Here is a 15000-nt window from a genome sequence, read left to right on the forward strand (position 1 = left end):
AGGGCCCTGGTGTTAGCCTGTATAGTGTGGAGCTCTCCGTGGTGCTGAAGCATGTAGCCTACAGGTCCTACTGGCCCAGGGCCCTGGGCCCTCATTCATCAATAGTGTGCGTAGAACATTTCTATTTCCACACGTAAGCACGGAATGTAGAACTAGTGTACGCACAGGGAAGTCGGGATTCATCACACGGTGCGTACGCAGGCTCTATGCTCCTCCGTGTTGATGAATACCACTTTGTTCTACCGTCAATGCTCGTGCATGATTATCCATATATGGTCATGAAAATGAGGAAACACCCCCCATGGGATGTGAAATAATGGACTGACCCGAGCGGGACTCTGAGAAACTCCACGGAGAATTCACTGCTGTCGAATCAAGAAGACACTATCGCGTATTATGGGATAAATAAAAGGCGGATTTGTAAACGGTGATGTCAGATATCAACGGCTCCCTAAGACCATTGCTGCAATTCTGCCTGGACAGCTCAAAATACTAATAAAGACCGTTCGTTGACCACTGGCGTTGGTTGTGTGTCATTATAACCGTGCTGTAATATGAATGCCTTTATTAGTTGTGTTCGATTGGCTATATGATTTTTAGAGGCATCTATTTTGTTGTCGGCTAATAAAGACCGCGCTGGAATATGACTGCCTTTTCCCGTGTTATTTGATTAATACCCAGGGATTAAAGTTCTCCTCAATTTGATTCCAAATCGCGATGGATCTCCCGTCAATTTTCTACCTGCTGCATATGATTTCTAGAGGCATACTACAATCTATTTTGATGTCAGTATTGGGTAGCCTATACATAAACAATAATACGAGAGCATATAATACAAGAACAATGAATCTTACTGCCATGTATGATGTAGCAGATGCGCCATGTGTAGCCTGCCTATTATGTGATCAATACAAACATGAACTTGAATTCCATCATGTCTGTGTGCGGGTCACTGCGGGAACTCACAAGGCTGTTTGAAAACATTCAGCATCGCCTTCCTCCCGGCATCCAGCAATAACATGTATCAGGCAAATGCGCATCGCAACATTGACTGAGTGGAATCCCTTTCTATTCACATAACTGCATTTGTGATGGAGCTTTGACAGCTACAGTAAGTAACAGTCTATTGCTCGATCCATCTCCAATATCACGATGGACCGTGCCGCGGTGGCAAAGACCCGAGGGTGGAGAGGATCTTGAATTAATTCCATCATCATATATATATGTTGTGTGTCTGTCCACTATGTTTGTTACTTTGTTATTCCCCCCCCCCTATCTATGTAAAGCGACCTTGGGTCTCTTGAAAGGCGCTATATAAAATGAAGCTATTATTATTATTGTTATTATTATTATTATCATCACGTCTGTGCGGGAGCTCACAAATAGACTGTTAGTCTCAGTGAAGTTTCAACGGAGGTCATCTATTCTAACCAACAAATTGAAGTAGAAAGCATTTCGTGACCAATCTTATTTGGAAACATGACACACAAAATAATTTGCTTTTTATTTGAAACAATCTAATCGCGTTTGGAGGTTGGTGTTTTGCGTCTGCCCCCCGTGCCAAACAAGCAGGCCAACCTCTTGTTCGCGTGTGAGCCCGTTATAATTACACTACTGTCGCTATTTTACAATGAACTATAATGAATTACGGGTCATACAGAAGTTGAACACTAATGCACGGAAGCTTATTTCCGCCTTGAAACGAATGCAGGACTGAGGAGTGCTTATGCGTAGTAACGATATTCTACCACTGGGCGACAGGTACGCCTGGTCTGACCTGTGCGTAGATGTAAGCACGGAGTCAAGTTCAAATCGAAATTGATGAATCCCACTCTTTGCTTAGAAATGATCGTACGCACAGGGTAAGCACAGATCTGTGCGTAGAACACGTTGATGAATGAGGGCCCTGGTGTTAGCCTGTATAGTGTGGAGCTCTCCGTGGTGCTGAAGCCTGTAGCCTACAGGTCCTACTGGCCTGGTGCCCTGGTGTTAGCCTGTATAGTGTGGAGCTCTCCGTGGTGCTGAAGCATGTAGCCTACAGGTCCTTCTGGCCCAGGGCCCTGGTGTTAGCCTGTATAGTGTGGAGCTCTCCGTGGTGCTGAAGCATGTAGCCTACAGGTCCTACTGGCCCAGGGCCCTGGTGTTAGCCTGTATAGTGTGGAGCGCTCCGTGGTGCTGAACCTAGTCACCCACTGTAAGGAATGGCCATTCTGTCTCATTTAAAAGCCACTCTTCCATCCTCCCCTGGCGTCCTCACACACTGCTTGATTGACTGCCTACTGTGTGTGCATTCCCATGCCTGTCATCAATTTCACAGCTCCTATCAAATCTGTCAGCACAAGGACCACAATTATTCACCCATGAGCAACGCTGAATAGAGAGAGGCGCCATTAAAGGCCTACCTCTCCGAGTAATTCATTTCAGTCTATATTTTACCTGCTAAATGTCCACACTGGGGCCCCGTATATCACTTCCCACTGTCCAAGTGGGTTTCTAATTTATGTGCATGTACTTTAGAGGGTCCATTGTGGTGAAAACCCCATAAATCTGTTTTATGTCTTACATTACAGTCACTCCAGAGAAACAACCTTCAGCGTCTGTGTTTACCTGTGTGTGTGTGTGTGTGTGTGTGTGTGTGTGTGTGTGTGTGTGTGTGTGTGTGTGTGTGTGTGTGTGTGTGTGTGTGTGTGTGTGTGTGTGTGTGTGTGTGTGTGTGTGTGTGTGTGTGTGTGTGTGTGTGTGTGTGTGTGTGTGTGTGTGTGTCTGTGTGTGTCTGTGTGTGTGTGTGTGTGTGTGTGTGTGTGTGTGTGTGTGTGTGTGTGTGTGTGTGTGTGTGTATCCATGCGCGTGTGTCTGTGTACAGTGTCTGTATACAGTATATGGTAAAATGGACTGCATTTATATAATGATTTTATCCAAATCGCTTTACGACTAATGCCTCACATTCATCCATTCACACACCATACAGCAGAGGCAGCCATGCAAGGCGTCGGGAGCGCGTCAAGGACACTTTGACGCGCTGCCGGAAAAGGAATCGGAATCTAACCGAGAGCCAATCCGATTACCAGACGATCGCTCTACCCCGTGAGCCACTGTCACCCTGTCACCACGTATGACCGACTGTGCCTAGGCAGGGCCTGTACTTCAGTATGTAGGACGTAGTACTCTGTACTTACCAGATGTCATATAGCCCTTCAGACCTGTCAGGATCTCCCCTCCTGAGCCCCGCAGCTTTCCTCATATGCGTTGTCGGTTGTCAGTATTATTATTATTATTTACACATAAATAACCCTGAGTGAGCATGTCAACAAACCCACATCCAGGTTTGGAATAACAGGTAGCCACAGCACAGTAAAGCTGCCGCGACAAAACCACATATTGGATGAGATGACTCATTTGTGTAACGGCTATAATTCAGTTGGGTAATGGACACCACGCCGCTGAGAGTGGAAGCGTGCAGGTTTTAGTTCTAGAACAACCGTGGCCGTCGGCCCCAGGAGGAACCTCGTTGGTCGACTGGCAGCAACAGTATAGAACAGCAAGTCACAGGCTGTAAATCTAGGGGCCGAGATCGATGGCCTACCTAATCGCCTCTTATTTCCTGTTCTGTGCGTCGCGCCTTCAGCCCATTGGCTGCTCAGCCTCTTTCTCCACAATGTCTCGGGGCATTAGTAGCCTTTCGGTGACAGTGTAATGGAGTGGGCTGTTAGTAATTTGGTGCTCAGAGGATTTAAAACCTGGTTGTGGTGCGTGCCGTCTGCCGGCGTGCACGCGGCACGGTAATTTGTTATTGAGAAAGAGGCGATTATTCAGCGCGGCACAGCGAGTGCAAGAATAACACACCTGTACAGCACCGGGGTGGTTAATGACCTGTCCCTCTCGTTATACTGTGTTTATCACCGAGGCTCCGGGGGAAATTCTGATGGATCTGCTCATCACAAGCCCCTTTCAGTTGCTGTGGGGAAACCACTTTGGTTTGAGACGAGGTATATTAGTTTATCCTCTCAAACGTAATATAACAACACACACATGTGCACGCACGCACTGTACGATTAGCTAATTTATGTTACATGGCGCCCGATGCAATACAGGCACTCGTACATTGTTTTCAATTAATGAACGCAGAGCAATCACCTCAGTGCTCTTGTTCTAAGTAATGGCCTTCATGTGGTCCATGTTGTAGTGTGCTGCCCCCCCCATTCCTGCTCAGGTTACATCTATTCCCAGGGTTCAGTTCCCAGAGTTCCAGCTACACTGTCATGTACGAAGGTCTAACGACCGCACCAAAGAGTATCTGGAGCAGGCTGTACATGAACAGAAACAGCCTCTCTCAGTAAATGTTTTCAAAATAGTCCCGGGCAGGTAGGTAATAACAAACACAAGACGTTGTTCCAAAATTAGTAAATGATATTTATTATGCCGGGTAGGAATTTAAACCTCCACTGATGGTTAGATCGGCCACAAAGGGAAAAAACAACCCACAAACAATTAACAAACAGGGAGAGGTATAAGGGGAGAACAAACAAGGGAAGTATAATACTAAACCAGTCTGGACAAACAAAGAAACACCACTCTAACCATGCCGCTCCAGTTTAGGATGAACACCAATCCACCTCCTATCTCTGGAGTGTGGGATGAACCACCACTCTAACCGTACAGCTCACGGCTTAGGATGAAATCTAGGAAGGCCAACAAGATCTACATATATATACTTAAACGTACAAGCTCACCTTCTTAAACATAGAAACACCACTCTACCCATGCCGCTCACAGTGTAGGATGAATCCAAGGTGGCCAACAATATATATATCTCCCACAAACATGTAAGCACATTGGCAACCTCACTCTACTCAAAGACTGAGCAATTGACTGAGAATGAGGTGCCGAGACGTGTGTGTGCCGTCAGGTATTTGGCTACCCATGCCTCTCGAGGTTGATTGCCATCAGCTGTCATTCATTAGGCAATCAGCACTCTTCAGTAGGGATGGGCAGCACCTGACAGGGAGAGAAAAGACAGCATCAGCTCTCATGTTCACACACACACACATCATATACAAAACACACATTAAATATACTAACCTGATGTTCAGAAGGTGTCATAATACAGTAATAATGGTAATGACCAACCCACGTACCCAGGTACGTCACATACACCTTTGACCTTTCTCTCTTTCTCTCTCCCACTCTATACCTACTATCTCTCTATGTCTCTCTGTCTCACTCACTCACTCTCTGTCTCACTCTCTCTATCTATATTCCCTCCCTCTCTCTTTATCTCCCCTCTCTCTCACTCTCTATCTATCTCCCTCTCTCTCTCTCCTCTCTCTCTCTCTCTCTCTCTCTCTCCTCTCTTTCTCTCTCTCTCTCTCTCTCTCTCTCTCTCTCTCTCTCTCTCTCTCTCTCTCTCTCTCTCTCTAGGCCTGGCGGTGCTGCAGAAGGTTCTGGACACTGCGGCAGAGAGGAGCTGGCTGGTGACTTCGGTCAACGTGGAGACTATGACGGAGGCCTCCTTCATGAAGGTCTTCCAGGACCTGGACAAGAGGAAGGAGGGACAGATCATCATTGACTGTGAGACTGAGAGACTCACTGGAATCCTCAAAAAGGTAAAAATAAATAAAATGCTTTACCTGTTTCACACCAATAGGGGGTTATTAATTTATACAGCACTCCATGACATTCAGTATTAAAGATGATAACCTTGGAAATGGTGCAAATGCACGTGGTTAGTTATTTATGTGTTTTCAAAAACAAGACGCAAGAACTTTGTGCAAGTGAAAACTTCCAGAAGGTCGCTTTAATATATCTGTCCTTCACATCTAGCCAGTCGAACGCTTCTGAGGCCTTTTTCCCCGAATGAATAAAGATGTACCTCATCCTTCAAAAGCCCTTATCCCGGAAGATGGCGATTGTTCTAACCGGACGAACTTGAAATACACATTTATCCTCCAGCGAAGGCGCAGAGCGAGGCTTTAGCTGGTGCTTATCAGATGAAGAGGCGGGAGGGAGAGGGGGGAGGAGAGGGTGGAGAGCGGGAGAGGAAGGAGAGGAGGGCAGGCAGGAGGTGGTCCGCGGTGGTGTTCGGTGTCCTGGAGCATGAGAGGACCAGCGAGATAAATAATGCCACGTTGACATTTGGAGCCGCGGTTCTTTGGTGACACGGACGATACTTACTCACTGCAGCACAGCTGGAGGAGGAGGCTGGCACCACAATTATGACACACACACACACACACACACACACAGACACATACACACAGACACATATACACATACACACACATACACACATACACATACACACACATACACACACACACACACACATACACACATATACACACATACACACACACATACACATACACACGTACACATATACACACATACACACATACACACATACACATACACACACAGTCACACACACACACACACACACACACATACACCACATACACACACATATACACACCACACACACACACACACGACACGCACATATACACACACACATACATATACTCACATACACACACACACACATATACTCTCACACACACACACACACACACACACACACACACACACAACACACACACACACACACACACACATACACACATACTCTCACATACACATACACACACACACATACACACACGCACACAAGCACTCATAGTCAAAGGTATGCTCAAATGCATGCAAAAATATGTGCATGCATACAGAAGCACGATTACACACAAACACACTCACTCTCGTGGGTTTAAGCACACATACAGTAATATACACATACATTCACATGCACAAAAACCATTATATACATACAGTACATGCACATACAAACATACAAAGGCACCTACACATACACACGCAGGCGCGTAGATGCTCATGCAGGACACACACACGCACACACACACACACACACACACACACACACACACACACACACACACACAACACACACACACACACACACACACACACACAGACGGAGTTCCATTCTGGCGTTGAAGGCTGTGGCTGGTGTTATTGATGGCCTGGTGTCCACAGTTAAGGTTATTGCATCACTTCTCGGCAGCTTAGAGGAGCTGAGGCCGAGAATCTCTCTGTTCAGACAGACACCATCCATCACCTGCGCGTCTGCTGCCTGCCTCCGGAGTATAGCCTACCTGTACACACGCGCACACACACACACACGCTTGTATTAAGACACGTACACGCTCACAGGCCGAGTACACACACACACACATACACGCACACACACACACACACACACACCGAATACAACACAAAACCACCCCATCTTTCGCCCTCTAAGCTCTCCGCTGTGTTCTTTTCATTTCATACAGACAGACACACCGATTCTCTTAGGATAATGTCACCAAAAAGCGTCCCAAGGGTATCTCCGAGAGCACCCTGCATGCTGATGCGGTTCCCATGGACACGGAACCAGACCATAATAACAGGCTTGAGTGTTTTGTGCGTTGTTTATTTCTACAGAGAGAGGCGTGAAAGAGTCATTGACTCGAAGTTAAATTTGAATTGAATTGAACCCCCCAAAAAACGCTGCAATTCTAAAATCCCCCGTCCGCACATCGTTCACCTAGCATGTCTAACACACTGTGACAGCTGTGTGCATTTCAGCTGATGTTGTGTGTGTCAGCTGTTGTGTGAATTTAACACCCCCCCCCCCCCCCCCCCCCCCCCCCCCCCCCCCCCCCCCCCCCCCCCCCGAGTTAAGCCCGTAGAACTCCCCTATACCCAGGCCGATGCGTGCGGAGCCGGGCCCCCAACGACACGGGTCCCTTGAATTAATTGGGCCAGGCCCAGTAGAGGGGCGGGACCGAGACTCCCCCCACCGAGCCAAGCCCGCTACCTCCCATGTCACCGAGAGCCCCACTTCACGCACACCGACTCCGCAACACACAAGACCCCACCGGGCAAAGCTCAGCCGCTCTGACCCCCATGAGAGAAACCCCTCCCTCCCGCCCTCCTCCCCGAGAAACAGAGCACCCCCATATTCTGGTCCACCATGCACGGAGCCGAGCACCCAGAGCCCCCACCCTCCCCCGCCCGACCCCCAGTCCCCGGCCCACGAGAACCCCAAGCCCAGGCCCGCAGAAGGCCAAAGCCCCACGCCTCAATGGCCCCCCGACCCCCGCGGACTCCAAGCCCGGTGTCCCCCGGCCCGACGACCAGACCGCCCAGGCCACGAGGCCCCAGGAAACCCCACCCCACCCATACCGATCCCACAACACGCAAGACCCCCTCTCCCGGGTCGAACCGCCGGAACGATGGCCCTCCCCCCGACATTCCCCCCCACTGAACTCAGCCTGCCCACTTCTGTACCTCCCATGTCACCGATATCACTATATACATTTATGCTAACATGACTTAAAAAATAAAACTGACAACACAATAAGAAAAAATGAAATGAAATGAAAATAAGCTATATGGTTAGCACTTTTTGCCCCTATTGGCGTTTTGGAGGGGAATCAGTTCTCCTATTGGAGAAGCCCCCCCCCCCCCCCCCCTAGTGACGGAGATACCCCCAATGGAGATTCTCCAAGCCTCTCTTCATGTCCAATTTTTATTTTATTTTTGCCCTTCACAAATGTCCATGTGCACATTTAAAGCAACTGCTATTCTAACATAACTCAGATTCTAACATAACTCAAAGGGAAAATACAACATTTGGTGCTCCCATGGTGTTAGAGGATCTTAGTCGTATCCCTCTGTTGCCCGATGGAAGGGTGAGGAGTAATGGCTCTCCTAGTGAGAGGGCTCCCCCTAAGATTCGTTCTGTGGACGGCCTCAGAGCTCCCGGTCAATGTTCTGAATTTGTCTTTCTTATGTACATGTTCATTTGTATTGTGTGTCACGTGTAATCCTGTAGTTCCTTCATACCAGTCCATCGTGTATTATTCCCCAATATGTTTCCTAATCAGCGTGTCCCTTTTTTTAAATAAATCATAGTGTTAATTATTCTAAATTCTGGTGTTATAGTTTTATACTACTTGGGGTAACTGTTCAATTATCTTTCCTCTGTTGTATCTATTCTCAGCCCCAGGTCCCCTGTGTGTATGTTTGTATTGGGTGCTCTTCCACATTGATTTTGTCTTGTATCTTTCCTTGGATCACCGTGGCCCTTCATGCCCCTTTCTCGTGTCCCTTTGTCGTTCTTCATAGTTGATCTGCTTTGAATCGGTTCAGGTCCCCTCTTTTCCTCCTCCCGTCCTCCTCTCCTCGTCCTCGTCTTTCGGTTCTGGTCCACCTGCGCACCCTCTCCATCCTCTGCGTCAGCGTAGGCCTAGGTCGTAGGCCTCTCTCCTTCCCTCCCGGCACCTTCCATCCTCTCCGCGCCGTGTCCCTTCGCCGCCTCCTGCACGTTGTCGGGACCTGGTTCCTTTCTTTTTCTCAGTTTTCTTTATTTCTACATAGCTCCGACGCTTCATTGCCACCTCCGTTGGATTTTTCAGTGTTACATTGTATGCTCCGCATTGCTCCTAATCCAATCTGCATGGTGGCCTGGTTAGCCTCTATGTTAGCTTGTAAGCTAGTTCGTATGTTAGCCTGTAGCTTCTCTGCATTGACATTCAGCGTCCCGCTAGCTTGTTCTACCTGTTGCATCATTGCCTCGCGTTGAGACTTTTCCATCTGTGTATTTACTTCATCTGGGGTTGCTTTTCTTTCATTTGTCCTCATGTTCATTCTTCCTTCTTTCTTTTGTCCTCAAATCTTTTTATTTTGTTTTGAATTGTTTTACTTTCTTTTTTTAATATTCATTGACCGGGAGCTCTTTCATGTGGCTGCTCACCAGAACGTTGCAAACCGGAAGTCCTCGTTGTGTGTATTTCAGCTGGTGTTGTGTGTATTTCAGCTGGTGTTGTGTGTATTTCAGCTGGTGTTGTGTGTATTTCAGCTGGTGCTGTGTGTATTTCAGCTGGTGCTGTGTGTATTTCAGCTGGTGTTGTGTGTATTTCAGCTGGTGTTGTGTGTATTTCAGCTGATGCTGTGTGTATTTCAGCTGGTGTTGAGTGTATTTCAGCTGGTGCTGTGTGTATTTCAGCTGGTGTTGAGTGTATTTCAGCTGGTGCTGTGTGTATTTCAGCTGGTGTTGAGTGTATTTCAGCTGGTGTTGAGATTATTTTAGCTGCCGCTGGTGTTGTGTGTATTGGTGTCAGTATCTCATGCTTAATCCCCTAGATTTCTTATTCCTGTTCAGGGTTTTGCTTGGAATCCCGGACAGGACCCCGTTGCAGTAGTCCAGGTGGGAGGTGACGAAGGCATGGATGAGGGAAGTGATGGTCCTAGTCTGGAGATGTTTCTGAGGTGGGAGAAGGCAGATTTGGTGATGGAACTGACATGGGCTTGATAGGAAAGGTGGGATAACGTCCAGGTTGTGGACCTTTGGGAAAAGGCAGATGGAGCAGCCGTCTATATCCAGGGTGAGATCTCCAACCTTCCGGAGCAGGGCCTTGGGTGCCACATCCATGAGCTCAGTTTTATTGTTGTTCAGTTTGAGAAGGTTAGATGACATCCAGGTTTTTATTTCGTGGAGGCAGTTGACAAGGGAGCGTCGGGGGAGCTGGGTGGATGGTTTGGTGGAGAGATACAGTTGTGTGTCGTCGGTGTAGGAGTGGAAACTGAGGCCATGGCGGATGATCTGACCCAGGGGGCGCATGTAGATGGTGAACAGAATTGGGCCAAGTAGAGAACCTTGGGGGACGCCTTGGTTGACCGGGGCCGGGGTGCAACTGGAATCGCCAATGGTGATAAACTGTGTCCAGGTGGTGAGGTAGGATTGAAACCAGGAGAGTGCTGAGCCAGTGATGCCGATGTTGTCGGATCGGCGGTTGAGGATGGAATGGGAAACTGTATCGAAAGCTGCAGAGAGGTCCAGGAGGATGAGGATGCTAATGTGGCCAGAGTCAGCTGCAAGGAGGAGGTCGTTGGTGATTTTGATGAGGGCGGTCTCTGTGCTGTGGTGAGTTCTGAAGCCGGATTGAAAAAGCTCATAGAGCTCATGGTTGGACATGTATTGTTGGAGTTGGGCGGCCACTGCTCTTTCCAAGATTTTGCTAAGGAAAGGAAGGTTGGAGATCGGACGGTAGTTGTTGAGCTTGTCTGGGTCAAGGCCGGCTTCTTGAGGATGGGAGTGATGGAGGCTGTTTTAAAGCACGAGGGGACGGGACCAGATTTAAGTGAGGAGTTGATAATGTTGACTATGGTGGGGCAGAGAGCAGGGAGGCAGATCTTGGCAGGGTAGTAGGCATGGTGTCGAGTGAACAGGTGTAGGCTTTGGCTGAAGCTATAAGCTTGGCAACTTGATGACCATCCCCCGGGGAGAAGGAGGAGAGGCTGCATTGGGGGGGGGACACCCAGGAGGAAGTGCAGGTGAGGGGTAGGAGGAGGGCAACACTAGCTGCAGGTAGATGGTGTTAACCTTGTCCTGGAAGAAAACAAGGAACCTGGAGCAGAGGTCGTGGGCACCAGATGGGCGGGGGGGATCGAGGGGGCGGAGTAGCCGGTTGATGGTGGAGAATAGTGTCCTGTGGTGGTTTTGCTGGTTACCGATGAGAGTGGAATAGTAGTGTGCCTTGGCCTTGGAGAGAGCTACCTTGTAGGACTGCACATGGTCCTTATAGGCCTTGAGGTGGACAGTGAGGCCAGATATTTTTTGGAGCCTCTCCAATTGGCGGCCGACAGCCTTCAGGGAGCGAAGTTCAGTGGTGAACCATGGGGCAGGACAGGTGTAGGTTTTGATGGGGGCAAGAGAGCCCAGGCTGCAGGATAAGGCGGAGTTGTAGTGGGCAGCCAGACCATCCACCTGGGTGCTGGGGGAGCTGAATCCAGGTGGGTGGTTAGCAGGTTGGTCAGAGCTGGTGTACTGACTGTTTTAATGTTCCTGTATGTGATGGTGCATGCATTTCGCAGCTTGGGTAAGGACGCAGGGAGGGTGAAAAGCTAGTGTTGTGTGTTGTGTGTATTTCAGCTGGTGTTGTGTGTATTTCAGCTAGTCTTGTGTGTTGTGTGTATTTCAGCTGGTGTTGTGTGTATTTTAGCTAGTCTTGTGTGTTGTGTGTTTTGGGTATTTCAGCTGGTGTAGGTATTTCAGCTGGTGTTGTGTCTATTTCAACTGGTGTTGTGTGTTATGTGTATTTCAGCTGGTGCTGTGTGTATTTCAGCTGGTGTTGAGTGTATTTCAGCTGGTTTTGTGGGTATTTCACCTGGTGTTGTGTGTTATGTGTATTTCAGATGGTGTTGTGTCTATTTCAACTGGTGTTGTGGGTATTTCACCTGGTGTTGTGTGTTATGTGTATTTCAGCTGGTGTTATGTGTATTTCAGCTGGTGTTGTGTGTATTTCAGCTGGTGTTGTGGGTATTTCAGCTGGTGTTGTGTGTATTTCAGCTGGTGTTATGTGTATTTCAGCTGGTGTTGTGTGTATTTCAGCTGGTGTTGTGTATATTTCAGCTGGTGTTGTGTGTATTTCAGCTGGTGTTGTGTGTATTTCAGCTGGTGCTGTGGGTATTTCAGCTGGTGCTGTGGGTATTTCAGCTGGTGTTGTGTGTATTTCAGCTGGTGTTGTGGGTATTTCAGCTGCCACTGGTGTTGTGTGTATTGGTGTCAGTATCTCATGCTTAATCCCCTAGGTGTTTTATTCCTTGCCCCAGGCTGAGCTACTGGGTATTCCCTGTGCCATTAATACCATTAATAACAAATGGCATCGTCTGTCATGGCCTCCGGCGTCATTAGGCATGCAAATGCATAGACACACATTCATTAACACACTCGTGGCATACGCACGCACTCACTTACACATACACATGCACACACACACACAATATGTACAGTATGCACAGGGTGAAATGCTGTGTGTAGAGAATGTGCTCACAGCGGAGGGAGGCGTGAATAATGTGTGTGTATGAGGTCAGACACAGTACAGGAACAGACCTGCCTATCCACTGTATCTAGGCTCCTCCCTATCATCTGTATCTATGCTCCTCCCTATCCACTGTATCTAGGCTCCTCCCTATCATCTGTATCTATGCTCCTCCCTATCATCTGTGTCTCCTCCCTATCCACTGTATCTAGGCTCCTCCCTATCCTCTGTGTCTCCTCCCTATCCACTGTATCTAGGCTCCTCCCTATCCTCTGTGTCTAGTCTCCTCCCTATCCTCTGTATCTAGGCTCCTCCCTATCCTCTGTGTCTAGGCTCCTCCCTATCCTCTGTGTCTAGGCTCCTCCCTATCCTCTGTGTCTAGGCTCTTCCCTATCCTCTGTATCTAGGCTCCTCCCTATCCTCTGTATCTAGGCTCCTCCCTGTCCTCTGTGTCTAAGCTCCTCCCTGTCCTCTGTGTCTAGGCTCCTCCCTATCATCTGTATCTATGCTCCTCCCTATCCTCTGTATCTAGGCTCCTCCCTATCCTCTGTGTCTAAGCTCCTCCCTGTCCTCTGTATCTAGGCTCCTCCCTATCCTCTGTGTATAGGCTCCTCCCTATCCTCTGTGTATAGGCTCCTCCCTGTCCTCTGTATCTATGCTCCTCCATACCCTCTGTATCTAGGCTCCTCCCTATCCTCTGTCTCTAAGCTCCTCCCTGTCCTCTGTATCTAGGCTCCTCCCTATCCTCTGTGTATAGGCGCCTCCCTATCCTCTGTATCTAGGCTCCTCCCTATCCTCTGTGTATAGGCTCCTCCCTATCATCTGTATCTATGCTCCTCCCTATCCTCTGTGTATAGGCTCCTCCCTATCATATGTATCTATGCTCCTCCCTGTCCTCTGTATCTAGGCTCCTCCCTATCCTCTGTGTATAGGCTCCTCCCTGTCCTCTGTATCAAGGCTTCTCCCTATCCTCTGTGTCTGGGCTCCTCCCTATCCTATGTGTTCTAGGCTCCTCCCTGTCCTCTGTATCAAGGCTTCTCCCTATCATCTGTGTCTAGGCTCCTCCCTGTCCTCTGTGTCTAGCTCCTCCCTATCCTCTGTGTCTAGGCTCCTCCCTATCATCTCTGTCTAGGCTCCTCCCTATCATCTCTGTCTAGGCTCCTCCCTGTCCTCTGTGTCTAGGGTCCTCCCTATCCTCTGTGTCTAGGCTCCTCCCTATCATCATCTGTGTCTAGGCTCCTCCCTATTATCTGTGTCTAGGCTCCTCCCTATTATCTGTGTTTAGGCTCCTCCCTGTCCTCTGTGTCTAGGCTCCTCCCTATTATTTGTGTCTAGGCTCCTCCCTATTATCTGTTTCTAGGCTCCTCCCTATTATCTGTGTCTAGGCTCCTCCCTATTATCTGTGTCTAGGCTCTTCCCTGTATCTATTCACTGTTCTGACATGCATGTTACATGTGGAGATGCATTGTTCAGCAATGGCCTCACTTCATTGTCAAATGTATGGCATGGAAACCTCACAGCAACTACGATCCAATACAGATGTATGTGTGTGTGTATGTGTGTATGTAGCCACGGCAGAACCCCAGCTCACTGGTGCATATCTGGTCCAGCTGTTGGTCCAGATTGCCAACATCACCCAGTACTTTCAAGAAGCCAATAGGGTGACCGCGACCAGCGATTGTGGCCACATGTCTCCATTTTCACTTTCCAGACTTTTACATATTGTGAAAGTACAGAATGTAAGCTTTCAAATGATGTGTCATACGTTGAAATCTGAGAATGATTGAATAAGATGTGCTAATTAGAATCTTGTAAAACAGTCTTTTCGCTAAGTGATAAAATCTGAAAAAACGTCACTCAAAGAAAGGCCAAAATGTAACACTTCTGCCGGTTTGAGCTGGGCGTGAACAATAGCCCCCTCCAACCAGCCCAGCCACTCCCCTCACATGAATAACATTAACATAAGTATGTCAGTAAGTGTCAGTAAGTGCTGTCACAGTAAATGCTGTCATGACTGTGAAAATAGCTGTTATACAAGCTTAACGTAGAAGAATAAAATAGAATATTAGAGTCTTTATTGTCATTATACAGACAGCATTATACAGCTCAGACTCAA

At 48.2% G+C, this 15000-nt stretch overlaps 1 protein-coding gene across 1 annotated transcript in view; it reads left to right on the plus strand.

The window, feature by feature from the left end:
• The window catches only part of gria1a (glutamate receptor, ionotropic, AMPA 1a), a gene marked incomplete at both ends in the record, with an annotated part of 251785 nt that overhangs the window by 94558 nt on the left and 142227 nt on the right, over positions 1 to 15000 (plus strand). Inside the window, one exon of the mRNA XM_084331814.1 lies at positions 5419 to 5603. Within this exon, the coding sequence (XP_084187940.1) occupies positions 5419 to 5603 (185 nt within the window). The remainder of the gene's footprint in view (positions 1 to 5418; positions 5604 to 15000) is intronic.

The sequence above is a fragment of the Notolepis coatsorum genome, assembly GCF_963971535.1.
Source record: "Notolepis coatsorum genome assembly, chromosome: 16".
NCBI lineage: Eukaryota > Metazoa > Chordata > Actinopteri > Aulopiformes > Paralepididae > Notolepis > Notolepis coatsorum.